The 27,175-nt window shown below is 50.7% G+C and overlaps 1 protein-coding gene and 1 long non-coding RNA gene across 3 annotated transcripts in view; both read left to right on the top strand.

Moving 5' to 3' along the window:
- Nucleotides 1–27,175, top strand: part of SIL1 (SIL1 nucleotide exchange factor) — a 103,726-nt gene that overhangs the window by 18,623 nt on the left and 57,928 nt on the right. The window contains exons 2-3 of the mRNA XM_088063778.1: nt 3,145–3,259; nt 5,452–5,587. Coding sequence (XP_087919904.1) covers nt 3,145–3,259; nt 5,452–5,587 — 251 coding nt within the window. The remainder of the gene's footprint in view (nt 1–3,144; nt 3,260–5,451; nt 5,588–27,175) is intronic.
- LOC148182993 (uncharacterized) lies at nt 13,823–15,768 on the top strand. Of its 2 annotated transcripts, none has more exons than XR_015774036.1 (3): nt 13,823–13,913; nt 14,559–14,790; nt 14,875–15,768. It is a non-coding gene; the product is annotated as an uncharacterized LOC148182993 (long non-coding RNA). The 2 variants fall into 2 exon arrangements; XR_015774035.1 differs by lacking the exon at nt 13,823–13,913 and adding an exon at nt 13,978–14,424.

The raw sequence follows: 27,175 nt of genomic DNA, 5'->3' as shown, positions 1-27,175 counted from the left end.
GTGGCACTGAGTGCTCTGGGCTGGGGACAAGGTGGGGATTGGGCACAGCTTGGACTCAATGGTCTTGGAAGTCTGTTCCAACCTCAGTGATTCAGTCATTCTGCTTCCAGCTGGCTGCAAAGCCAGAGGCTGATGACGGGGCTGAGGAGCTCTGGGAGGTCTGTGTGCTCTCCTGGAGCAGCAGATCAGAATTCAGATGAGGCTCCAGGCGGATTTGTTGGAGTGGCACAGGACAGGCAGCGTGGGCTCTGTGCCGGGACATGAAAGCGCAGAGCGCTGCCAGCAGCAGGAGGCATTAATGAAATGTGCTCCTCTCGCTGGCTCCCTTTGAGCTGTCACCTGTGGCTACAGGAGCTGCGTTCCTGGGGCTCTGCAGCTCCCTGGTGCACAGCTCTGCCACCAGTGGAAATGGCCCTGCTAATGGGGACACAACTCCGAGCTGTTGTTTCTGCCACTGCTGGCGGATTTCGGGAGCTGTGGAGCAGAACCTCCCAGCCAGCAACATCTCCTCTGACAGGAGGATTACTGCCAGCAGTGGAGGCTTCTCAGAGTCTGACCCTTTGCTCTTTCCCTAGTACCTGAGTTTGTTTGACAAAAAAGGATTATTAAAAAAAAAAATCAGCCCCTCCACTCTGCACAAGGGGGATTTGTGGCTGTCCTAGGCTGGTTTTTGCTGCTGCCTGGCTGCTGTACGTGAGTGCTCCTGGATCCCCAAAGACACCCTCAAATCCAAGCAAACATTCCTTGTGCAGGTGGGGTCACCATGACCACCCTTCTGCTTTGCAGGCTGCAAAGGGTTGTTTCTGTAAATCCATTGTGTCCACAGAACATTCTGTGTGGAAATCCTCTGCGTGTGTCTGTCTGTCAGGAGATGTCAGCAGGTGCAGGCTGCTCTCCAGGAGCTCCAGAGCCCCGAGTTGCACATGTTGGCTCCTCCTGCCTACCTGGGACCGAAGCAAAGTGCTAATTGTTGTGCAGATGTCATCTGCCAGGCAGGCAGGAGGCTGGAGGCTTGAAAGAGGCTGTGCTGTCATTTGCTACCAGCCTCCTCGGTACACGTGAGCTCTATTTTTATTGGGAGTGTGCGTTTGCTTTGCTTTCAGCCACTGCTTTGTTGAATTTCTTTTTTTTTTTTTCTTTTTATTTCCAGGCTTGCAGATAAAGTTTGAGAGATACATCTATTTTTCATTATTCCAGTTTTGCTGCTTGTTTTATAACTGAAAAAAACCTCAAAACCCTCAACCAAACCCAAAAACCTTTTCCCTGTGTAAAAAGCAGCAGTTTGTTCTGAGATGAGAGGGAATTGTGTGTCGTGGTCACCCTGGACTGAGGACATGAGATCTTCATTGAGATGAAGATCTTCTGGGAGCAGAGGGAGTTGGAGCCTGCATTGAGCTCTGGGTGTGCCAGCTCAGGAGCCTGGTGTTGGCTGGAGCCTGGTTTTGCTTGGCCATGGCCCAGGAGAGAGATGGAGACTGTGGCCACAGGTTACCTTATGAAAACAGGGAGCTTTTCTTCTACTCCAGCTGTGGTTTAATAAGGGCTTGTGGGTCCTCGAGGTGGTTCTTTGACCCTTTGGGAAAGAGGAGACATGGAAGAAGGAAATGGGAGGTGATGCTTTCCTGCACTGTGTGAGTTAAGGAGGGGAACTCATTGGTCAGGGATGCTGTGAGTGTCAGAAATCCAGATCTGTTCTGAAGCAAATTAATGAGAAAAATCCAGTTGATGTGGTAGAGTTGGCTCAGAGGTAGGGGCTGCTGTTCAGGAAGGCTCTGGCTCAGGAGTTTTTGGCACATCAGGTGTACTGTTACCTCTGCTCCCCTCTCTGTCCCTCCCCTGTCCAGCACTGACCAGGGGGATGTGGGGGGTTGCTTTTTCTTTTTCTGGCAAAAAGCAAACAGGGAGAGGAAGAAGGGACAAGATGGAGTCGAGAGACAAGGTCCCAGTGGAAGGGTGGAAAGAGAGGAGGCTTCTCTCCATGTCCCTGAAGGCTTCTGGGGGCGGAGGCTCTTCGGTGGCAGGAGCTGGCATTGGGTACTGCTGTGAGCAGGTTTTCTGCTTTGTGGGACATAAAGCTGTTGCTTCGAGGAGGGAAGACTCTGCTCTCTGATGTGCCATCCTGATGGACAGCAAAGCAAGATATTTCGGACTGCGTGTAGGGGAGGAAATTCTTTAAAACCTGGATAGGAGTAGGAGCAGACTTGATGGAGGGATGAGTAATGAAGGAGTGTTTGAACGGAACTAATCAGTCCCATCTTCTTTCAAAAGACCTCATTTAGTTTAATTTAGCAGCGTGTAAATTTAGAGCCAATCAAAGGAAACACTTGTGCAGCCTGTGTGCTGGCAGGCTGCTGCTCTCCCTACCCCAGCAGCGAGCTGAAGGCCGTGGGTGGATCCCCAGCCTCGTGTGGCGAGGCGCTGGGGGCACACGTGTGTGTGCTCACACTCGCAGGGTGGGCACACCAGCTCCGTGCCCAGGACTGGCACCAGCACAGCAGAACCCTTCGTTTTCCCCCTCTTTTGTTCAGCAGATCGGGGTGGTTCTGTGCCCTGGTTCCCCTGAGCCTGGCCAGAGCCAGCTCCTGGCCCCACGGCTCGGCTGAGCCGCTGCTCTGAGCAGCAAGGAAAGCCTTGTGCTGTAGGAACCACCAAGTAAACCTCGCTGACCTCTGCAAAATGTTGTTTTCCTCAAGAAAAACCTACATATGGATTAGATAAACCCCTGATCCTTGGACAGCTGGTCGTTTTGTTTAATTTGAATTAACTCAGCTACTTCTGCGCTTAAAATGAGGCACAGGCATAAAAAGCCTTCATGGGATTGCTTTTTATTTTCCCCTGTAGTTGTCATCCATGGCACTGACACAGCAATTTCAAACAAGTCTTACAGGTCTCCTCATGTTTTCCAGGAGAGATATTATCCCCCCTGGGGTCGGTATAAGGCGCTTGGCATTACCTGTCACAAACCCCATTAGCAGGGAGCCGCTGCCCCAGGACCCCCAGTGCTCACACCTCGAGGTGTTTGTGCTTCCTGCCGTGTCACACCCCCACTCCCACGCTGCGCCACAAAGTGTTGTGTGAACAGTCCAAAAACCTGCAAAAACGGGGGGAAAATAACCGTGTGGTTTGTTTTGTTTGGCATTTCAGGCTGGTGGCGATGCCTCGCTGGGCCGGGCTCCTCTCCACCGCTGCCAGAGCCAGCCTGCTGCTGCTGCTGGGCTCCCTGCTCTTCTCCTGCCCCAGCCTGAGCCACAGAGCACCTGTAAGTAACCTCCAGGCAGGTTTCACACTGAGAAAACATGGATGCTTCTTTGGCCTTTAAGGAAATGCCCATTGTTCTTTAGGAAATCTCTCTCTCCTGCTTGAATTATGAAAACAAACCGAAAAAGGGCTCTGCTGATTTCCGTGCAAATGAAGAATCGCTTGTGTGGTGCTGCCCATTTTTTGCTGGAAACGCTAATGGAAATGGGGTATTGCAAAGCAACTGTGGCCAGGCAGTGACAGCAACACTTAAATGAACCAAGTCACATCCTTTTATCCTTACTGAGCATTTAAACCCCGGCACTTTTCCTGAGCAGGGCCGGTAAACATCAGCTGTCTCCATTATGTGTTTGAACAGATCCAGCACTGGGAGGCCTGGTGGTAAATTTACAATAGCCTGTATCACTAACTCCCTCTTGGATAATCACAGAGCCGTGGAAATCAGCTAAGTAATAACTGTTCCACTCACTCCTTTTTAGTCCTGTTGAGTCTTGGCTCAGAAAATGTTAACATTGATTTTCATCTGCAGAACCTGGGCTTTTATGCCTGTGATTGTTCCTGAGCTTTAACCGTTTGTTATAATTTGAACAATTCCAAGCCCCTGATGCACTCAGCAAAAGCAGGAGTTAAGATCTGGTTTCGTCCATTTCTGAAATTGCAGTCCCTTTCCACAGCTGAAATAAAAACATTCTATAGGTTTGTCAGCCATCGTTGTGTGTTACCACAATCACGAAATTGTGGAATTGTTTAGGTTGGGAGAGACCTTTATGATCATTGAGGACAACCTGAGCACTGCCAAGGCCACCTCCAGCCCACGTCCCCAAGTGCCACATCCACACTGCCATTGCTACTGTGCGTGTTTTGTTCAGGTTGACATTTCTGTTGCTCAAAAAGACTCTTCTAGGCTGGAAACGGATATTTATATGCAGAGCATCCAAATTCTGACAGAAAATGTGCATGCATTTCTTCCCAAAGAGTGGAAGAACTGAAGGCAGAATGTGTCCCAGAATTTCCAGTTAACCTCTGAATTTACTTATGTTTTTCCCTGTGAAAATATCCTAAGGATTAATATCCAAACACCTCATGAAGTGAGCTGTAACTCTATTCTAATTGCCAACAATTAGGACTAATCATTCCCTGTAGGGTGGTTATCTCAAATTCTTCAGCAGTGACTGAATTGGTGATCTCAGAAGCTGAAAATATTCCCTTCAGCAGACACTGAGCTGTGGGGATGATGAACCTGGGCCAGTTCTCTGTTCCTGCTGGAACCAGGACAGCTCAGACCCAGGAGTCAGTGCCTGCTGTGAGAGTACAGGTCATTACTGTGCACTCTGCAGAGTTTTATGTGGCTCCCACCAGCTCCCTAGGGAGCTTTCCAAGGTTTCCCTCACAGCAAGGATTTTTTCCCCCTGCTGTTCTCCCCTGTTCTTCCTTTGCTGTGACGTGGAGCCACTCGTGCTGGCTGCTCTCCCACACCTCTGCCAGCCTCGTGCTGCACTTGCCATGGAGGTGGTGATTAAATCCCTTCCTCATTGTTTTAAAAGACTTGGAGAACACTGGGAGCGGGTGGAGAAGAGGATCCTCACATTTGTATCATGTGGGCAACTCGGTGTGTTTTTTCCTGTGTCCTATTTTGGAAAGAGCTGAACTATTTTAGCTGAAATCTTCTCCAAGCCTGAAATAAGTGCATTTAAGAAGAAAAAAAAAAAAAAAAAAAACAGCAAAAACCAGCAAAACAAAAACCCCCCAAAAACCCAAACCAACCAACAAGCCCTGAGGCATTCCACTCATGTGGAAAATTTCAGCTGAAAAAGTTAAAAGTTTGACATATTTTTAGGCAAGGGAAAATGGGGTCTTACGATGTTACACAACCCTAATAATAGCCAGGGCTCCTGCCTCTGACTGAAATACAGGTGAGGCTCTGTGAGAGCTGGTTTGAAACCTGCAACCTGTTCTGGAATAGGAAATAAGCTGCATTGCTTTGTTCAGCACAAATGTCATGCTAGTTATGCATGTTTAACCTTTAATATACTTTAAATCTAAATTTAACCATGTGGAAAGAATCTCGGATGTCAAAAAAAAAAAAAATTAAAAAAAAAAATCTGCTGGCGAGGGAAAAAATTTTGTATTCTCAGCCATCACTAAATTACCCAGATGCAATTGCTAATGAGCTGAATCTCTTCTCTCCAAAAGGAGTTTGCCCTTACAAAAATAGAAGAGAGCGACATAAAAGATGACAGTGGGAAGGAGCCGGTGACAGAGGATGACGCTGATCCTGAGGACCTGGAAGTGTTTTACCCCACGGATCAGTGGCAATCCCTGCGTCCAGGTAACTGCTGCTGGCTAATTATAGCATCCTCTGGAGCCCCACCTGCCAGCCCTGGCAGGAGCCCTGCAGACACTCAGAGTTTGTTCCCCTGACAATGTTCTGCTGCTGTTCACACCGGAGGAGGACTGGGTGACCCAGGGCAGGGACTGGGGGCCGTGACCAAAGTGTCCGACCAGGGGAGCGCTTGCTCCAGGGCTTTGAGGCCACTTGTGGCCTCAAAGAACAGGAGGAGTGGGCTGCCAGCCCCCCTTGGGGGTGAGGGGCTGTCTCTGTCACTGGCTCCACAGCCCTTTCTCTCTCCATTTGTCCAGGGCTGGGTTTTATAACATTTGTTGGCACGTGGATTCTCAGGTCTGCTGAGCTCCGGTGTGGAGCTGCTCAGTGGCAAGCTGATTAGGAGCTGTTGCTGGAGCACTGCACAGCTTTTTAACAATGGGTTTTCTGTTCCTCAGCTGTTTGAAAGCTAGCTTTTATTTCCATCCGTGCAAACCACAAAAAGATCTCTTCCCTTTCTTTGGGTTGGTGTCTTTCATTAGATGTGCCTGGAACTCGATGGTGAGAGGAGCCCAGCAGAGCAGCTTGGCCTCCGCATGCTGGGGAGGCTCTGGAGGGGCCAAACCCATTCCAACACACACAGATGCACGTGTGCATACATATTTCAACAATTAGCCTGTCTCTGGGGTCCTGGACGAGCTGTTTAATCCACTTGTGCTTTGGTGTCCTCATGTATATGCAGGTGTAATACCTTCCCACCTCACAAGGGTGAACTAAGTAGTCCTTAATTTTTATAAAGTGCTCTGAATTTAAGAGCTTTATCCTGTGCTCGGTATTAGCATTGAATGAATAAGTATGGGTTCCATTTGTCTTGAAATTTCTGCCAAATATAGCAGAATGGCTTTTCCAAATGTAAATCTTTGTATAACATAAATGGCTACAAAAGCCCCTGTGTTCCACAAAGCCGCAGTATATACTTACATTCCATTTCTGTACCATTATGTATGGAAGGCGTGTGGTGTCCCTGCTCATTATTCAGCCTGGCAGATCCCCACCAGCTTTGTTGGAGCAGAACATGTACATACTTGCAATCATTAGAAACCTCATTGCAGGGTTTGTTCACAAGCTCCTTCTCCACTGCTCGGGTGCCTTATTCCGCTTCATTTCCGTAGTTATTCCATGTTGGGCACACGCTTGTGGAAGGGCTTGTGGAAGTGGGGAGCTTGTCAGTATTCGCAGAGGAGAGTAATTTTGGTTATTCTTGTAAGGACTTAAATGGTGTCCTACCTCATGCTCTGGCTGCTGCAGATCCCAGCACTGGGGACATGGCACAAAGAGGAGTCTTCTACTGCCATTCTGGGTTTCTGTCTCCTGGGGGTTCCTCAGGAGCAAGATCTCTGTGAGGATTGGCACTCACACCTTCAGCACGTTCTGGCCAAGGCTGGGGATGCCTGCACGAGCCCATCCCTGCAGCCTGTGGCCCCGAGGCTGTCCCGGTGTGAGCAGAGCTCTGTGCTGGGCAGGGCCTGGCACGAGGGGAGCAGCTGCTGTGGCTGCACAAGGATGCCCCTTTTGGTGCTGCAGCAGAGCCACGCCTTGGCAGTGTGTCTCATGCCCTGCTTCTGCATCTTGCTGTGTTTTCCATGTGGTTGCACCCAGTGGAAGCCGAGCAGAGCCTGGCTGGGCTGGGCTCAGGGGTTTGCCTTCTGCTGCCCATCTCTCCAGGGTACCCCCTCTCCCTCTCCCGCCCTATCCCTGCGGCAAACTGGGCCAGTCTCTCTGGGGGAAGCGAATGTTTGAATTTAAAATCTGGATCTACACTTCTGAACGCTGGCAGGGAGCTTGGAGCTGCGTTTCCCCCATCTCACTCCTGTTTCAACTTGTTCCTGTTCGGAGCTCACGCAGGATTTTTGTGCTTCTCTACAATGGTGCAGCAGCTCATCTTTTATAGATGCATTCCCAGTTTTCCTCTGCTGAGTTTCTAGTTCCCTGTTGCTAATTGCATCAATCCACGTTTCCACCGAGACTGCAGCAGTGTCATCAACCTGTAACCTGTCAAATCCCCCCCCAAATTCGATTGTTATTGTATCTCTAACGCTTTAGGCGCTTGTTCCTCGCTGTCTACAGTGTGAGCTGGATTTTGATCAAGTGCTTCCTTGCACTTTGAGCACACTTCAAGCTGCTGGAGGTAGCTGGATGCAAACACAGAGAGACAGCTGCCCTAAGAGCTGTGCTGCCTGTAATCTGGAAGCAAGACCAGTTGTCTCTTCTGCCAGGCAGCCGGAGCTGATGGCTCTGGAAGGGTTGGTGAAACTTCCCAAAGCCCTTTAACACTTGGTTAGGCATTGCTTCTTTCTCCCTCGGCACTAAATAATGCACCAGGTGCAGGGCTCAGACTGAAAGGAGAACATGTGCCTCAGAAAGGCTTCCAGCACCTCTGCTATTGGACTTCTTGGCATCATCTGTGGGGCTTTTCCTTCTGTCTGTGGTTGGAGTCCACAGGACCCTGCGGGTTCTTTGGGGTTCAGTGAGTGGGACTGTGGTGTCCTCTGAACAAAGGCTCACATCCCTGCTCAGACTCCTTATGGACAGGTGACTGCTCCTTCCAGCACAGACACAGAGCTTGTTGGAAGCTGTGCTTCCTCTGCTGTCTTTTTCCTTTCAGAATACACTTTCTCCAGGAGATAGGACCCTTGGGAGCTGGAACCTCTTTTTGCTTTTGTTATTTGGGCACCAAATTTCCCAATATTTTGTTTAGCATCCCTGATAATGATTGGAAGTTGGATTGCTCAGACCATCTAGTTGTATCACTGAGCAGCAGATTTTCCACCCAGCGTTAGGGTGGGAAATTTTCCACCCAGCAGAGGCTCCTCTGGAAAGACTTTCCTGTGAAGATTCAGAAAAAGGATATAAGAGGCAGGGGTTTAATTGGGAAAGGAAAAGGGGGTTAATCACGCCCCCAGCAGTGATGAGGGGAGAGCTGGGGCCCCACAGGGCTTCTGCTCTGCCCATGCCCATGGCAGCAGCACTTTGCAGCTCCCTGATGTGGCAGAAACCCTCTGGCAGGTTTTCCAGCTGACAGTTGGGAGTTAATGAGTCCAGTTTCCAATCCAGATGGACAAGTGAGAACCTCCTCTGCCCAAACCATCAAAATATTTACAGATTGCTCTGCAGACAGGCAGCAGTGGGGCAGGGAGGCTGCCTCTGCTGCCTGCAGGCCGGAGGGATGGAGCAGAGCCTGGCACCGTGACTGGCACGGTGCAGCGTGGATCTCTCTGGGGTTTGGATTGATGTCTCAGGGCAGAGCAGGGAGCTTGGCTGGCCTTCACCTTCAGCTGTGGTTAAAGCTCTGCCTTGCAGAGCTGAACCTGCAGTGACTCCCCAGCGTTTGTGCTGCCCAGACTCATTTTCTCAAGTGCCTGATTATATCACAGTTAAAAACCAAGGAGCCATAGCTGCTGCTGCTGGTCAGGATGCCAGAGTGAAGCTGATGTGAGCATGCTGTTGGTGCTGCTTCTGCAGAGATGAAACCATCTTGTGTTCAGCAGGGAGCCAGTGATACATTGCTTGGCATTTAAATATCCATGGCTGCAGCTCCTGAGGATCCTCAGGGCTGTCTTTGCTGCTCCGACTTGTCACGGGTCTTCTCCCGTCTCATTTGCTGCTCAAACAAGGTTTTACACCTGTGCAAACACAATTCTCAAGGCAGCCACGTTGGGGAGGTGTTTTCAGAGGCTGCTTTGAAGGACTTGCTGTGGAAGAGCAGGACTGAGGATGGGGAATAACTCAGTCCAGTTTCATTGCCAGTCTGTCTTCCGGGAGATTTCGGTGGCCAAATGAGCCGGTGCTGCTTTAAGCTGAGAAGAAATTCCTAAAGCTGGAGGAGGAAGGAGGCAGGAGGGATGCCTTTGGCTCAGGAGTGCTGTGCCATGGCCCATGGTGGTGACGTGGTGGCTGCCAGGGTCCCCTTGCCCCTTGTCTGTGGGTGCTGTGCTCCCGCTGCTCACTGGGATCTCCTGAGCTGCAGCAGCTCTTGCTAATTGCCTTGCTGAATTAATCACTGTCCAAACCATTGGCTTCTTGCTGACCTGGACCTAACTCAGACAGCGGTGGGCAGGTCTCTGAAATATTTATGGCAGCACGGTCAAGAGAGGGCTGTGAAACACAGAGTGAAACCACCAGGGTACGCTCGTTTTTGCAAAGTTTGACGTGTCTAATCCAGGAAATAGGAGCCTCATCAGATCAGCACAGATTTACATACAGAGGGAAGGCAAATGGAATTTTAAAAACCTCATCTATACTAGATGATATGTTTCTTCTCTGGACTTCTTTATAAAATGACTTGTTAGTGATGTGCAGAGGGGAGAAATTTCGACTCTGGAGTAGTTATAATCTTGTCTGGCCAGCGATGGGAGAGCTGGGGGATGATTCCAGCAGGTGGGAAAGGCCAGGCTGACTTGAAAGCAAATGATCAGTGCTTGGAAGCTGAGTTATGGTCCCTGGTAGCTCTCCCTCTGCTTGTTTTCAATCTGACCTCTTGCACAGGAGGCTTTTCATCTCCTAAATGTATCTTGTTCCTGTCCTTTTCATTGCCAGCTGCCTTCACGGGCTCCTCTCTCAGCTTCCTTCCCTCGTGGGCTTTCCTTTGCCTCTCACCTTCACATCACAGCGTGCACAGTGTCCCTAACACTGGCTTGTGCCTCATTCCAAGTCCTTGGCAGAAGTGCTGGGGCTGAAGCTCCGGGTGCTGCTCCTGCCGTGGGTGTGGGGCAGTGCCTGGCAGATGTGGCACAGCAGGCACGTCCTGCATGCCCCCTCCTGGGCTGGCCAAGAGGGATAGTGGTGTTCCCCTGCCTGCTGTTGGTGGAAGGACAGGACTGGGGCTCAGGAGATGCTGGGACAGGGAGCAGACAGGAGGTTCCCAGCCCTCTGCTCCAGCAGGGAGCATTTGGAGGATGCCAGCTCTGGACAGGAGACACGGCACGAGTGTCCCTCCCCATGGCTTATTTCAGCATTTCTGTAATCAATTGGGAGCCAGTTTTTGCCCTCCAAATTCAGCTAAAACTTCTCTTCTGTCATTTTCAGAGGTGACAGTGTCCTGGCAGCACTGGTGTGGTGAGAAAAAGCCCTCCATGTGCTGCTTGGATTGCTCAGGTCGAGGAGCAAAGTGGGCTTGGGGTGGGTTTTTGGTGTCAGGTCAGTCCTGTCCCTCACTGGTTTCATTAAACAAATTGGTTACAAAAGTCTTTTGCAGTGATGCTCCTCCTGCCAAAAACCAACTGTGCTTCTGAGCATCCAGAATAAAAGTCTGCAGCTTCTCTAACACGCAGCCATGGGCTAGGCTGTGGGGCACTGCCAAAACAAGGGTGCAGTGCTGTGTTGTCATGAGCCAAGCCGTGACTCCTGGTAGTGGTTTGTGGAATTCTGAGCCCTGCAGGATATTCCAGGTGATCTGGACTGATCATAAACCAGGGGATGAGGTGCTGAGAGTCAAGCAGTGGTTTCAGTGCAACAGGAGAAGGTTAAGCTGCAGCTTTCAGAATAATTTCAAACTTCACTTTAACGACGCTCAGGGTGCTGGTGGTGTAATAGCAGTAGACATCAGCAGTGGGAATCATTCCCATGGTTAAATTTACATTGTTTGGTGGGGGAAAAGTGCTTTGAAAGAAGAGAGACTGTTTCTCAGAGAAGACATCTCTCATTGCTTTCTTTTATCTCCTCCCTGCCAAGCCGGGGATGCTGTGAGCGTGTGAGCTGCTGAGAGGTGCTTAAATGTGTGCTGGGTGATGAGGAATATCTTGCTCTGGTTTTTATGTGCAAGCAGGCTGTATTTTCTGCAATAACTCTAATAACCTTCGTGTGGCTGTTTAGAAGGATGAACCTCATTAAAGAAGAGGTATTTAATAACAGGCCTATTTTTATCTCTGTCTTTATCTAACAGTCTGCACATTTATTTCAAGCTTGTAACGGTGCTTTGGAAGAAAAATGTTTTCCCTCCTCTAAAATGTTTTGGCAGTGCCTCCAGCCTCAGTTGTCTTGAATTTCCAGTTTGGCTATCATCCCTCCTCCTCCCTAAGCCAGCAAGCCACACCAGGCCCACGCCTCCAACATTTTCCTTGGGTATTATGGGAATGTGGTTTCAAAACGTGGGACTTGGGTCCCAGGGTCACTGAAACAGTTCTGAGGGCTTGATCAAACATAATCACAGCAACTCCCTCAGGCTTCAAATGTGTGATCTTGTGTGGGACAAGCCCTGCAGGCATTGCAGTGTTTGCTGCAGGATGGGATTGACCACACGCTCTGGGAGAGGCTGCCAGCTCTGGGGGTCGGGCATTCCTGCAGACTTTATTATTTTAGTTTCCCCCCCCCCATAGTTTTTTCAGCTTTATTCTGTAATTTCACAAATTAAAACCTGACCTATAGAAACCTTGCAGAGTTGTGTTTTCAGCCCATTGTATTTGTCGTCTGCAGGTGGTGATGGAGGCAGTCCCAGCCCCAAGGGGGGATGCACCATTTTCCCAGCTCCTTCCCCATCCCTCCCTTTGGCACTGCCGGCTCCGTGTTCAGACCCTGCCCTGGGGCTTGCTGGAGCAGAAGTGCCTGAGCCTGTGGCTGGGATGACCATTCCTGAGCCCTTTCCCTGGGATACATGTGGCCATGTGCTCCAGGAGCTGCTGGGTTTGGGCCCTGGGATGTGTGTGGCAGCTGTTACAAAAAGTTGGCTCTAGGGCTAATCCCTGGCTTTTCTTTGCTGTTCAGTCTGGATCATGCACATCCCTGAACCACAGCTGTGCAGCAGCGTCTTTTTCCATAACTAGGGAGTATTTTCCATGGTCTTGCTCAGGCCCTTCCTCCCTGCAGCTTCCCCCATGGGCTAAGGCCTGACTCAGTGAAACTTCCACAAAACTGATTCTGGGTGGGCAAGGACAAGCTCAGAGGGTTTTCAGGTGGTCAGCACAGCCAGGTGGCTCCTGTGAGGAAAATTTCACTTGCCCCATCACATTTCTTGCCTGCAAATAATGCTCTTGCTCAGACAGTGCTCCAGCTTTTTCTTTTTTTCTTTTTTCTCTTACCCTTTTTCTTTCCTAAGTTATTCAGTTTTCCATACATTTATTTATAGGGTCACACAACAAGTATGCTTTTTAAACCACAGATCCTTCCAGAGCCACGTGCTGGGCCTGCTCCATTCTGGTGTAAAAGCACCTTGCTCCTCTGAGGAAAACTCAGAATATCCATCCAGCTGTCCTGACTGAGAGAGGCATTTTCTCTGAACCCTGCCCTCTGTTCATTTCAGAATCTGCAGGGAATTTGGGACATAAATTAAAAAGCTATTTGATGCTCCTTGAAGCTGGTTTTGCATTTGTTTTTACCTGAATGCACACTGAAACAAATGGCTCTGCTTTACTGAAGCTGCTTCCTTTAGCATCCTGAGGAAGCTTCCGAGGTAAAAAATAAATATGGTTCTGTTTTTCCAGCAAAAGCTGGGGAAAGAAATGTAATCTCCTTGGGTTTGTCCTGATGTTTTGTAGAACTAATTCACATTTATTGGAAGAACTCTTCCACGCTAGATTCACATTTAATTTTTTATTAAGTGTTTACATTTTGGAAGGAGTAAGGGTGGTGGTGTTGGAAATTCTAATGAGGGACAACATTTCTGATTCAAAAGATCTTTCTTCAGTCCAGAGATTCCTTTTCCTCTCTCCTGATTTTTCTGCCTGCTCCTTAAGACTGCAGGAAGTTTTGCTTGGGTCATTCACTTGCAACAGGATGTTATCTGAATACAGAATTAATGTATGCAGGCTGTCACTTGGAATTGCTGCTATTCTGCTGCTGGAGAGCTCCCAGGGTTGCAGAGTCCTTTAAAGCAGCAATAACAGGAATGTGCCTGTGATCCTGCAAAGCCAGAGGAGGAATATGGAGCTGCAAGTCTCTCCCATCACTGCAGGGTGTGAATAAATAGATCTAATCAACAATTTACATGTTAGCCCCAGACCAGGTTTTATTTTTAGGATGAGCCATTCAGCCCAAGAGAAACCACTGCATCTCGGGCTGGTGGTGTTTCTAAAAACATCTCTAAGTGATCACCGAGGCTGGATTTTAAGCTGCATTTACATTTTGATAGAATCTGCTGCTTTTCTTATCTGACACAAAGCCCACCTGATCTTCATTAATTACACTATCATTCCACCTGCTAACCAGGGTGCTGCTAATTACAGTTATCTCCCTGTTCTTCACCGGATAATACACAAAAACTTGTTATCCCTGGCTGTATCTGGATTAGCTGGAGCTGTAAGGAGGTGGCACTTGGGATGGTTTTACAGGTGGAGTGAAGGTATTTATAGACTGTCTGAGGGAAAGCTGGAGGAGTGGCTGCTGTCCCGTTGGCTGTGCTGCCATTCCAAAACACCTCCACGGCAAAACATACTGAGAACACTGCTTAAACATAGAACAGTCTGGTTACTGCAGGGTGACTGGAGCAGGCCAGCTCCACAGGAGAGGTGGTGGAGTCCTGGGACATCCCAGACCCTCCTGAGCGCAGGCCTAGGGCTGGAGGTGACCCTGCCTGAGCAGGGGTTGATCCCAGAGGTGTTTCCAGCCTCGTCTGTCAGGGACTGTGTGGCAGTGGCGTTTTTGAGACAAAATATCTCAAGGTGGCTTCACAGAGAGCTGCAAGCCCTGGTGGTGCTGACTGGGGGAGCTGACTGCTCCCCCACTAATATCAGCTGCAGTCTGGGTGGGGCAAGCACACAAAGGTCTTCTTTGAAAAGAGGCAGCAGAAAACGTCTGAGCTTCTGGGGAGCTGTGGGCTCAGAGGGCTAGAGCCAGGAGCCAGAGGCTGCAGGGTAAGTGCCCCATGAGGGCAGAGCCTTTGCTGGAAGAGAAGTTAAGAGGCTTTTCACTTGACTCCTGTTTCATCATCCTTCCATACGCTGATCTCTTCAGATGCTCTTTAAGCCTCTGGATTGCTTTCTGACAGGGAAAGGACTTGTCCTGGAGGAGGAGCAGAGCGAGGCTGCTGAGGAGAGCTTGTAGCTGTCAGCTGGCACAAGAGAAGGGAGATGGAGACTCCTCCAGCCCAGGCTGTGGTCAGAGGTGTGAAGGAGATGAGGAGATATTCACACTCTCATCCATCCACTGCGATGTTCTCAGGTTGAACACACCTGCACTCCCTGTTTGTACTGTCTGCTGTACTTGATAAACTGATAGATGTGAGTTTGGGTTTTTTTGTTGCCCTTTTTTATTCTGAGGAGGACTAAAGATGGTTCACACGATTTCTTTTGTGCCTTCTGCAGTGCAGGTGATGCAGGCAGGGATGGAACAACGGCACCTTTGTACTTGTCAAGTCTCCGTCCGCCCCCAAGGCGCTGCCTGAAGCTCCAAGGTGATTTTCTTGCAGGCTTAGAACACTACACCAGCAGGGTGAACAAGAAGCTCAGTGGAGACCATGCTCCAGAAAAACTATCCATGGTCCAAAAGCTAAATCTGGAACCATGGAACCACACTGCAGTGGTAGCCGAGCTGGGAATGCTGAATGGGGAGGTTTCCTGCAGTTCTGGCACAAAGACCCAGGGGTCCTCTGGTTCTCCATGAGGACTTTTGGTTCTCCATGGTCCTCCATAAGGACCTCTGGTTCTCCATGAGGACCTTTGGTTTCCCATGGTCCTTCATGAGGACCTCTGGTTCTCCATGAGGACCTTTGGTTTCCCATGGTCCTTCATGAGGACCTCTGGTTCTCCATGAGGACCTTTGGTTTCCCATGGTTCTCCATGAGGACCTCTGTTTCTCCATGATTCTCCACAAGCATGTGCCGATTGCCCAGAGCTTGCTGTGACAGCAGGCAATAGTTTCTGCTCTGCTGGCAGTACCGTGCTGTTCCCAGGAGGGCAGGACAGGGCTGCTCCTGTCCCAGCAGGTCCCTGGGCATGCAGGTACCATCCTGCAGCAGCTGCTGCTCCTCTGCATCACTCACAGGGACAAAACTCCTGTCCTGCTGCACGGCAGGGCCCTGCAGAGCCAGCACGGAGGGGATGGGCTGGACAGCGCTGGTTTCCTCATTTCTGCCTGCTCCTGCCACCGAGGCTGTGTGCTGGGTGGAGATGTGTGTGGCTGGGGGAGGGCTGGCCCGACCATTAGCTTGTCAGGGTTTGCAGCACTGGCAGCTGGGGAGAAAACTGTTATTAAGTGTAACGTGGCACCTTGGAGAGAAAAGCATGGGGAGACAGTAAATACAGCCTTCCATAATGCCATTTTATGGTGTCACTCTTTGGAATTATGAAGACTTAGTTGCAGCCATGCCTGCAGCCTCCTGTGCTGGAATCAGTAAATTGTGTTCATTATTTCCAGCACTTGCTCTGACCTGCTGTGTTTTACAGGGGAGGAGATGCTGGAGGCGTGGGGACACCCCAGCTGCTTTCTGCAGACGTTTCCTTGGAGCAAACCCAGCTTTTCTGGGGTTTGCTGGGACACCCCAGGCAGTGCTCAGCTGCGTAGTTGGACCCCAAGTGTGACGTGGTGGTTGATGAGGGCACTGAGGACCTGCCAAAGTCACCACAGCTCCACGGGGAGCAGGGAAGGAGCTGGGTGAGGAGGGATGCCATGGGCACCTTGGAGCACACTGGCACACATGTCGCTCCGCTGTGGGACAGCTCCAGCAGTCTTGGATGTGGAAAAGGTTCACAGGAGCTCCCTGAACTGCAGACAGGGAGATGCTACACCCTGTTTGGTGACCCCTTACACCAGTGTTTTCAAATGAAAACACAAATAAAACTGTGCTCCTTTCTCCCATTTTTTGTCAGGAGAAATCCCAGCAGCAGCATGTTTGTGTACCTTCATCCTTATCCTCAGCATTTAGGTCCAGGATGGAGGAAAACAAGTTCAAGCCCAACCTCCTGATAATTTATTATGTTCCTTGTGCTTAAGGGCAAAATTTAAGTTGCCAAAAGCAGATGTTTGCATGCTCTTTTTTTAGCTCTCAAAGTACTTTCTGTGTGCTTGATTGATGGACGTCCCTGTTACATTAATAGCTGGGCTTTGCAGAAAGCTGTTATTACCAGGAGAATCTGGTGTGGGTTTCAGTTTTTCTTCTTGCATTGAAAATCCATTATTAATGTCTTTTTGAGGGAGAAAAAAGAGAAAGGTTTCAATTCAGGCATTTTGCTTTGCTTTCTCAGGTTTCTTCTCAACGGTCTTCACCAAGGTGCTTTCAAAATCAATATTACAAGTGTTCTTTATATTTTACTTGGTGGTTGAGGGTTTCTGCGTCTTGCTATTGATTTCTGATTGTACTGCAGGACATTTAGGTGCACACAGGTTGCTCTGTGATGGATAACTTCATATGTGTCTTCCTAATCATCACTGAGTTGCCTTCTGCATGTTCTCTGTTCTGGGTGTTGCTGCTGAGCCTGGAAGGCACCAGGAGAGCTCTGAGTGCAATCCTGAGACACCAAACGTGTTTTGGTTCATTTAATTTGGGTTTGGCTTTCAGTCAGGCACAGGGGTCATGAGAGGCTTGTGGGGTCTCCTCTTTTGTGTTGTCTTTGTAGAGTTCTGCCCTGGCTCCTCAGGCAGCTTCATGTTCTGTGTTGAAGGAGTGTAACAAGTTGTTGTCCTGGCTTTGTGTGGGGTGGTCATAATGCACCTTCAGCTTCAAGCACCCACCTTGTCCCTTGGGGCAGCTCTGCTGGCAGATCTCAGCATGCCAGAGGTGCAGAGTTATTGGATCCCAGCATGGTTTGGGTTGGAAGGGACCTTAAAGCTCATCCAATTCCAACCCCATCCCGTGGCAGGGACACTTCCCAGTGTCCCAGGCTGCTCCAAGCCCCCGCCTGGCCTTGGGTATTTCCAGGGATCCAGGGGCAGCCACAGCTGCTCTGGGCACCCTGTGCCAGGGCCTGCCCACCCTGCCAGGGAACAATTCCTGCCCAATATCCCATCTATCCCTGCCCTCTAGCAGTGGGATTCATTCCATGTGTCCTGTCCCTCCATCCCTTGTAAAAGTCCAAGTCTCAATCAGGTAATACAGAAGCACAGGCTGCATTTGTAACTGTGTAAAGTTGGATTCACAGACAGAGGCTCTTGGAGCACATCAGCACTGATGGCACAATCTGTGAGAGCCTGTTGGCACCAGAGGAGCCTGTGAGGAGTGACACAACGGTGGCCAGCACAGACACTCCAAAATGCTTCCATGGCTCCAGGTGGGCTGTACCAGGGGAAGAGCTCTGTGTGTGTGGGCACAGCCTTTCCCAGCCCTCCATGCCCTGGCACAGGCTCCACGTCTGGCAGAGGCTGTGGCTGTACCAACAGGCCATCTGGGGTGGGCTGCGTGGCACAAATCTCTGCTGGCTGCTTTGGGCTGTCTGCTCCTCGGGCTTACCCTGAACAGGCTCCCAGACATGGAGGCTACACTTGGCTTCTGAGGAACTGGTTGTTGCAGTTTGTCTGTCTGTGCTGGGGACCAGGACAAACACTGGCACAGGAGCCAGTCCTGTGTCCCAGGGCTCAGTTTGTCTGTCCATCCGTGCTGGGGACCAGGACAAACACTGGGACAGGAGCCAGTCCTGTGTCCCAGGGCTCAGTTTGTCTGTCCATCCGTGCTGGGGACCAGGACAAACACTGGCACAGGAGCTGGTCCCCGGGAGCAGCAGGGCGCGGCAGTGGCAGGGGACACGGCAGCCCAGGCCTGTTTGCCGAGCTGGGGAAGGGACAGGGCTGGCATGCATAACCATGGGCAGGCTCTGACCTTGCCACTGGAACTCACTTAGCAATTCTGTTGATGTTCTGGAAATGAAAATATAATTCAGGCCACCTTCTCCTCCAAGCTGACCCTGAGAATCTGGGAGAAGAGCTACTGAATAATTAGGGGCCTTTCCTTTTTTTTTCTTTTTTCCTTTTTTTGCTGGAGTTACTGCTCAGTGTTGAACTGTGCTCTGAAGTGTCATTAGTTCCCTTGAACTTATTGGTCCAAGTGTACTTAGCATTAATATAATTACGTAAATTGCAGTCTCATTAATCACCGGGGGCCACGGCACATCCCTGCGGTGCTGTTTTGTGGGTGGCCTGGCTGGTGGGAACCCCCTGGCCAGGGCAGAGGCTGTGGCTGGAGCACTCCCCCTCTGCTTCTGGTTCAGCTGTGCTTTGTGTGTGCCTCACCTCAGATCCTGCAGGGATCTGGAGCCTTTGCCAGCCCTGCCGTGATTGCAGGGAGCAGCCTTGCTGCAGCAGAGGAGGAAAGGGAAAGGTGGGTTTGGCCCAAGGGAATTTGGCTGGACCACATCCCTGCTGGTGCCATTCTGATTTGGGTCTGTGGAGTCCCAAAATGCAGAGCCCAGACTCGTGGCTTTGCTGTGAACACCCAGAGCCTGAGCTCTTGCGCAGGGTCTGCTGCAGGGCTGTTTGATGATGCTGTGGCTCTGTGGCAGAGCTCTCAGCCTTCCTGGCAATGTAAATTCTCCTGGCTGCATGCTAAAATTACACTGAGTTATTGATTTATCTTTGAGAGGATTTCCTTCCCGAGGGACATTTCTAGCTGTTGTAGTGATTTAGTTCTTGTGCAAATGCAGAATCTGTAGCAGAGCAGAGCCACCCTCCTGCCCTCGAGTCTGCAGCTCAGGGTCACGCTCCCTCAGGCTTCCTCTGCAAGCTGAGCTCTGTTCCAAGGCTGGGACAAGGTTACATGGCTGTTATTTCCCTGTAACAACCACAATAAAAGGGCATTTTCAGCTTTCCCCCGTGGGACAAGCCTTTGTGCTGTGGCACCAGCATTATCTTGGGCACATCTTGAGCCCAGCTCCAAGGCTGGCATGTGGGGTGTGTGGAGGCATGCCAGTATTAGGACACTCCTGGGAATGTTTTAGTTCCTCAAAGTGGGGTATGACGGCAGCAGGGTCATGATAACACTTCTTTCCTAAAGCTGCAGGGTATGGCCTCTCTTTTCCTTGCTTTCTATTGACTCACCTTGGAGCGTCTCTAAAAACCAGGCCAGGCAAGTTCATGCTGGTGGTCCTGAGGAAGTAAAGCCAATTCTCTTCTACCACCAGTTTTCTCCCCTTGGCCCTGAAGTCACACCCCACCAGTTGTGGCTCAGCTGGTGAGCACCATCAGTAGAAGGACCTGACCCTTCAGGACATGGCCAGATGTTTCAGCTACTCTGTGGCTGGAAAATGCCCAGCTCTGTGTCCTTGGGTGCCCATCTGAAGTCCCTGTGGGCCCCTGTATCTAACCCCACCGTGGATCTGGCACCGATCTCAGCTGCACACTGATAAAATGTGAGGCTGCTCATGCATGTGGTGCTATAAAACAGCATCCACCAATTAGGCCCAGGGAGAACATCAATTTATTTTCCTGTGAACCAAGTGTGGCACAGCTCCCTCCTTTCCCAGTGATCTATCTGTGAGATAAAACACGTCTTTAGTGTCTATCTTAAATACTGCAGTGTTGACAAGTTCTCTTGACAGAAATTAGGCTAATGTCCCTTACGACTGCGTTAGCTGTAGAAACAAGGCTTTAAATTGAAGCTTCGCAAAGCACTATCCCAACGCGCTCTCCAAGGCATCTTCTTATTCCAGCTTTTATTATCCAAATTTGTTCTCACTCTGCCTTGGCAGGCGGTTCTTTCCCATCCATCCTGCTCGTCTCGCAGTCGGGTGGGTCGGATCAGGCACCTTCCAGCGCTGAGCTGGCCAGCGTTGGCCCAACGCGTGCGGAGCCCTTGGCTCTGCGGGACACTCCGGGCTTGGGGAGCTGCCGGTGCTGGGCCGTGGGTGAGAGGAGCCGGCTGACACACATGGAGCAGAGATGGGATCTGAGGCGATCAGCTGCACACCCTGCCAGCAGCACAGTGTGTCCTGAAATGCTCCCGCTGGGAGCTGGAGCTGGGAGAAGGGAGTTTGTGTCATACGTGTTGTGTCTTTGCGATTTCAGCGCTGAGTTACAGACTCAGAGGCTGAGGACAGGAACAGAGAATGCTGAGGTCTGGTTGTGAGCGGCCCTACTTGAGCTTCCCAGCCTTCCCTTGGAAAACAGTTCCCTTTTTTGCCCCTTTACCCTCCTCAAGTTGTGCACTTTTAGCTTTCAGCTCCTCGTTTCCAACCACAGATTAACCATGGCCATTTTAAACCTCCTGATTCTCACACTGGTGTTGGTCCTGATGGATTATTGTGTCCTTTCTGTGCCTCCACATTGGTAGCTTCTTTGGTGGCCATCTCATGAGTCCCTGAGAGAGGAGAGGCTCTCTGAGGGTGACAGATGTGGGAGACACGATGGTTGATGATGTTCTGGAGGTGCTAATCTCCCTCTCATAAAGAAGCCAGTGGTGTCTCTCTCAAATGGCATTAAATGCCTAAAATTCCACAAAATTAATATCAGCCTCAGTTCCTTTTGTCAGGTTCTCAATTCTCCTGGTCAGCTGCCTTGTCCTTCTCTGCCTACATCTTGCATTGATCTTCTCTGAATGCATCAAAGCCTTCAGCATCCCAGATGGGCTCTCTGGAGTAACAAATAGACCTGAGGGATGACAATTATTGAATGGATTGTAGCATTGGCTTGGGGGATAAGTAATGTAGTGAGTTGGAGAGGGATTAAAACTGGCTTTTGTAAATAAGCCTCTCATGGATGCTGACTTGGGGACATGGTGAGGCAGAGGTTGCTGCAGTGTCTCTGCAGCCTGGTGTGTTTGAGAGATGAAATATCAGAGTGTGGCTGGATACCTTTGGTCTCTCTGTTTCTTCTGCTTGGACCTTTGTGGGATTAAACTCTCTAAACTGCTACAGTTCACAGACTTCAAGCTGGAAATCAGAAGAAAAAACAAATCAAGTGCCTCCTATTGAATCCTGAGCACATGGCTCCTGCTGCACGCTGTGGTAACTCACTGCATGCCTGCCTTAAAGCAGGGAGAAGGGTTTGCTGAGAAAATGCAATGCTGTGCCCACTCTACGAAAGGACAACCCTTCTTCTTCCTTCCCTGTGCTTATTAATTTTTTCCTGGTGTGTTTGCTGCTGTTGCGCTGCGAGACAGAGCAGCCCTCCCAGGAGGGAGGTGGCAGGGCACTTGTTGCGGGAGCTCTTTGCCACAGGAGGCATTTCCCTCTTGCAGCAGCAGCAGATACATCAGAGATGCTGCAGCAGTGTCTCCATCAGAGACCTTGTATTTCCCTCTCCAGCCTTCCTGTCACCCCTTCCTTCCCTGAGATTCCTCCTCCCCCTTCTCTTCCATCACTTTGAGACTTCCCAGAGGGCCCAGGCACTCCATGCTGTGCCCTGTGTGTGCCACCCCTCCTGTGCTCGTGGCTCCCCTCCCCACAAGAGGGACGAGGTTTGCTGGATGTCCAGCAGCCAGGTGGCTCAGCTCTGGGCACCAGGCTGGGCCACACATGCCATCATCATCATCCTCCTCCACCCTCCTTGCCAGTGAGGGTGGGTGGCAGTCACAGGGACCCACTCTGGCCCTGCCTGTGCCCAGGGGCCCGCCTGCCGCTCCCTCCCTCTTGCAGCAGGAGCTGGAGGAGAAGCCGAGTGGATTTGGCAGGCGTGTGAGGAGGGAGCCCAGCGCTCACGAGCTGCCTCTGCTCCCCCAGCAGCGCTCAGGGCGCTCAGCACCGGCTGCCAGCTGGGAGAGCAGAAATCCCAGGGCCACAGGAGAGCCCTGGGTCAGAGAAAAGGGGCAGCTGTGAGCACTGTCCAGCTCAATGGCCAAATGGAATGGTGCTTTCACACCTCTGATCAAGGGTTACTTATTGGAGAGCCCCTTCCCTGTGAGGCTTTGTTCTTTGCTGGCTGTGGATTGAATCACGGGAGGAGGGATTGGATTCTGGCATCATTCTAAAAACGTTTCCATTCTATTTGCAGAGGGGAACAAATTACAGAGAAGACCTCTCAGTGCTGGGACAAAAGAGTGGCTCTAAAACTCTTTCCAGCCAAACGAGTTTGAGCTGAAAGTCTGATGGATGGTGCTTAAAGACCTGGTTATTGCAGCAAAGTTGGCATTAAAAATCACAGGGTGCAAGAAAGTTCTCCCAAGGGTTGCTGTGGGAGGGTGTCTCCCTGTAATCCTGGTTGTGAGGAGCCCAGCCAGAGAGCTCTGTGGCAGCAGCCAGAGCAGAGCAGTAGCACAGCAAGCACCAGTGGGTCACTTCTCTAGCTAAATGAGAAACTGGGATGGGATCAGCCCTTCTGGGGTGGCGTCACTGCCTGTGGCAGGAGGGCTGGAACTGGATGATCTTTAAGATCCCTTCCAGCCCAATTCCATAATTCTTTTCCTGCTCCCTGTTCAAGTGGAGTTCAAGTCCAGCAGAAAGCAGTGCTGCTGCTTTGAGACCTGTGAGGAGCCTGGGCAGGAGCACACTTGGTGTCGGGATGTGTCAGAGCAGGGGGGCTTTGGGGCTTTCCCAGGAATGGCTTTGCAGTGCTGGGTGTTGAACAGGAGACAGATTCACCCTTGGCAAGTTGAAAGTATTTCAGATGGCTTCTGTTCCTGCTCCACTGCAGAGCAGGACACAGTCAGTGTTGGAGGAGATGTCGTACTTTGACATCACCATTCTGACAGGTCGATTTCCAGGATATTTATTAACATAGCTTGGAATGTCACAGAAAGGTTTGTCAGATAAACTATCCAGCTGAAGTGTCTTACATGAGACTTCCTTGGTTTTGTTGAGGTGCTTTTAACTCTTCATTCAGTCTCTTAACACTTCATCCCATTCAGGGAAGAACTAGGGCTTTCTGGGAGACCCTCTGTGAAATCTGTGGCTTGAGGATCAGGCCCTGCCCTGAGTGTCTGGGTGCCCTGGGAGGCAAAGGGAAGCAGCAGTGTGACTTGTTGGCTCATGCTGTAAGGACAAAACTCCTCTCTTAGGGTTTCCTCTGCAATCCCAGGGAGAAAAGGGCATCTCTGTCCTTGTCAGCGCTGTGGGAAAGGATTAGATAGCAGCGGCGATGGATCCAGGCTGGCACCAGCAGGACTGGTCGCTCGCAGGCAGAGGCAGCACAGCTCCTTTGGGCAGAGCTGGGCAGCGCTGGGAGAGCTGGCACAGTGGCACTGGGCATCTGCATCACCCCAGGGCTGTGGTGACCTGCCTGGGGGAGGCAAAAGAGTTCCATTGTCCCACCCCAAACCCCTTGTGCAGAGCAGCCCAGGGGTTCTGATTGGCTTTGAGTCCCTGGGGGTTTCTCCCTTGCTGTGTTTCCAGTGGTCCCTGACCCTGAACTCCACCCTCAAGGGTGAAGACCCTCAAGAGTTCTGTCCCTCAAAAACCCCTGCCGTGCCTCTGTTCGGGGCTCTCTGTTCTGGATCTGGGTTTGTTCCCATGCTGAATAAATGGTTTCATGAACCGGGAGCCCGGCTCGTGGGTGTTCCATGCTGGTCCCCAGAACCCTGCGGCTTCCTGGACGAGATCCTGAGGTTGTGGACTGCAACACAGGACTTCATCCTGCAGCCCATCCCCTGCAGAGCCCAGGCTGAAGGGACACTTTATGAACATGCATAAAGGACAGCATGCAGTGATTTTATAAAAGAGTTTTCTCTAGAATCAATTTTGGTAGGAAACAAAGCCCCTGCTGTCACTGGTTACCTGAGAAATCAAGAGGCAGTGAGCTGGCTGGTGCTTCTCTGGGGAGATGCTGTGCTCAGCAGGCAGCTGGGGCTTCCCAGCAGTGCAGTGGGAGTGAGAGCTGCACAGGGAGTGGATTTGTATAGCATTTCTTCCAGCATCACGGGAGTTTGTACTTGGAACGGGCACACAGGTGTCTGAGCTTCCTCCCTGCCCGAGGTGGGGAATGCTGGGGGTGTTGGGGGAGCCCCCAGGCCTGGTGCTGTGAAACTTCTCCACCAGGTACCAGGAACAGGTGACACAGAGCATTAATGACATTTTCCAATGACACTTAATTGGGAGGAGCAGTGAGTGCCAGACAGTGAACTAATGCAAAAGGCTGTAGCTGAGTGAAAAAGGGACAGAAAGAAACTAAATGAGATTCAGGCTATGGACCTCTTCTTCCCATCAGTAATCCATCTCTTACTTAACTGTGCCTGCTACATATCTTCCTTTTGTGTGTAAAAATGTTCTGTTTTGAAGTAACAAACAATCTGGAGAGCAGTAGGACTTGCCTTTGTAGGAAAGAAAGGAAAAAAACTGGAGGCAGGCTTTGCTGCTTCCTTGCTCAGCGGCAAGTGTCCAGGTCAGGGTGTGAGCTGAGTCCCCCAGACTGGGCCTGGCTGCTCTGTTTTCCTCTGTGGCATGGGACAGTCCCATCCACCCAGGCACAACTGGAGGCAGGCACACTGTCCCCTGTGTGCCACCAGCACGTGATGCCCTGGCCTTGGCCAGTTCCCCAGCCCTGGTGGCTCCTGGAGTCGGGGATGCAGCTGTGAGGAGCTCTGCTGCTCCCTGGGATTTGTCTCCTCTCGTTTTTAATCATTATTTTATTAACGGAGAAGGTGCCATCAGATAACTCATTGTGGATGCTGTCAGTGGGATTATTTCAATACTGCAGCACTGTTGGTGTGTTTTGCTGGAACATTCACATATTGATTCCAGATTCCTTTGTTGCCTGTACTAGAAAGAAAGTCCCTTTTCCCTCACTCTCTTAGTGGAGAGAAACAAAGAGTAAAGGAAGGTAGATGTTATCTGAGGCTTGCTCACATACTGAGGTAATTTTTGAGAGCTGCAGAGCCTCTTGCTGACTCATAACTGGGGCTTGTTTTCAAACCCTTGATAGATTTTTGAATTCTCTTACAATGGCAAATAAGGATGCTCACTTGGGGACAAGCTGGGGCTCTGCCTCGGCGAGCTGGATCCATCTTTGTGATCTTTTTGCCATGGGGACAGCGGTGCTGCAGGGGGAGAGCCTCGTGTCCCTCTTGGGCTCCTCTTGCTGGGCAGTCAGTGGCTGGCAGCTTTGTCCAAGGGCTGGGGATGGGAGATGGGATGGGATGATGGGATGGGAGATGGGATGAGATGGGATGGGATGGGATGGGATGATGGGATGGGATGGGATGGGATGGGATGATGGGATGGATGAGATGGGATGGGATGGGATGATGGGATGGGATGATGGGATGGGATGATGGGATGGGATGGGATGATGGGATGGGATGGGATGGGATGGGATGATGGGATGGGAGATGGGATGGGATGGGATGATGGGATGGGATGATGGGATGGGATGGGATGATGGGATGGGATGATGGGATGGGATGATGGGATGGGATGGGAGATGGGATGGGATGGGATGATGGGATGGGATGATGGGATGGGATGGGAGATGGGATGGGAGATGGGATGGGATGGGATGATGGGATGGGATGATGGGATGGGATGATGGGATGGGATGGGATGATGGGATGGGATGATGGGATGGGATGGGAGATGGGATGGGATGATGGGATGGAATGATGGGATGGGATGATGGGATGGGATGGGATGATGGGATGGGATGGGATGATGGGATGGATGAGATGGGATGGGATGGGATGATGGGATGGGGAGCCACTGCCAGGAGTGAGTGAATCATTGCACAGCCTTGGTTTGCAAGTCAGTGTAGGATGTACCCTGCACCTGCCCATGGCTGTGCAGTGGGTTGGGGCTCAGCCCTGTCCCCATGATGGAACACAAACCCACTTGTGGCCAGCAGGCTGTGGAATGATGTGCTGAGAAGGAGCTGGGCAGGATGAGACCTTTCTCCTTGACTGAGGAAACCCAGCTGGTCATTTGGTTGATCTAGATAAAGAGAGATGGGGTTCTTTGGATATCGCTGCATATTCCACACAGCAGCCCTCTGCTTTTAGTAATGTGGTACACAACGTGCCTGATCCTCCCTCTGTTGTGAGCCTGGTGGAAGCATGTCCTGTTTTCCATTCGTTTATTTATTTATCATCTTGTTTTCAGCCTCTGCAAAGCTTGATATTGGTATAGAGCCTGGGAAGTGTGCACAGAGCAGAGTAACAGATAGTCGTGATTTGGTTACAAGGCAATAATTTAAGTGGACAGGTTTAGCTGATAACATAAAGCACACAGGAGAAATCGCTTCGGTTTATAAATGTCAGCAGAGCCCCTGCGAGTGAGCTGCTGCCTGGTGCTGCTGCTCCATCCAATATATTAAAAGGAGATATAAACAGATGTCTGAAAAAATCTGCCTGACCAAGATTAAAAGAATGGGGCTATAAATGAAAGTCTTCCTTGGCGTCTCTTTAAGCAACTTTATGGACAGAGCGCATCCAAATAAATGAGTGCTAATGCTCGGAGGGGTGGTTTGGGCTGCAGAGTCCCCGGGGTGGGGACGGCTTGTGGGGACAGCAGTGTCAGTCAGAGCTGGCATGGGAGACCAAAGCCTGTCCTGGTGCTTCTGCAGCTGATAAAGGGATTAAATCAGGAACAGGAATAACACCATCCCTGCAGTGTCGCCACAGGATCAGCGTCTCCTGTTTGGAAAATAAACGCTGTCGCTCTGCTCTGACATTTATTCCCAATAAAGACCTTGTCGTTTGTGCAGTGACAAGGGTTTTATCCTCTGGGAGTGCTTCACCTGTTGGGCACTGTCTTTTTGGCGTGAGGCAGTGAGTGATTGAGGGGCAGCAGAGGCTGGAGCTCTGCTCAGACCCTGCGGCTT

The sequence above is a fragment of the Pseudopodoces humilis genome, chromosome 17 (assembly GCF_049639895.1).
Source record: "Pseudopodoces humilis isolate 2021_Gansu_Grassland_sample_001 chromosome 17, ASM4963989v1, whole genome shotgun sequence".
In the NCBI taxonomy this organism is placed as follows: domain Eukaryota; kingdom Metazoa; phylum Chordata; class Aves; order Passeriformes; family Paridae; genus Pseudopodoces; species Pseudopodoces humilis.
Note: the sequence above shows the minus strand (reverse complement) of the source record. Positions and strands in the feature narration are given on the sequence as shown.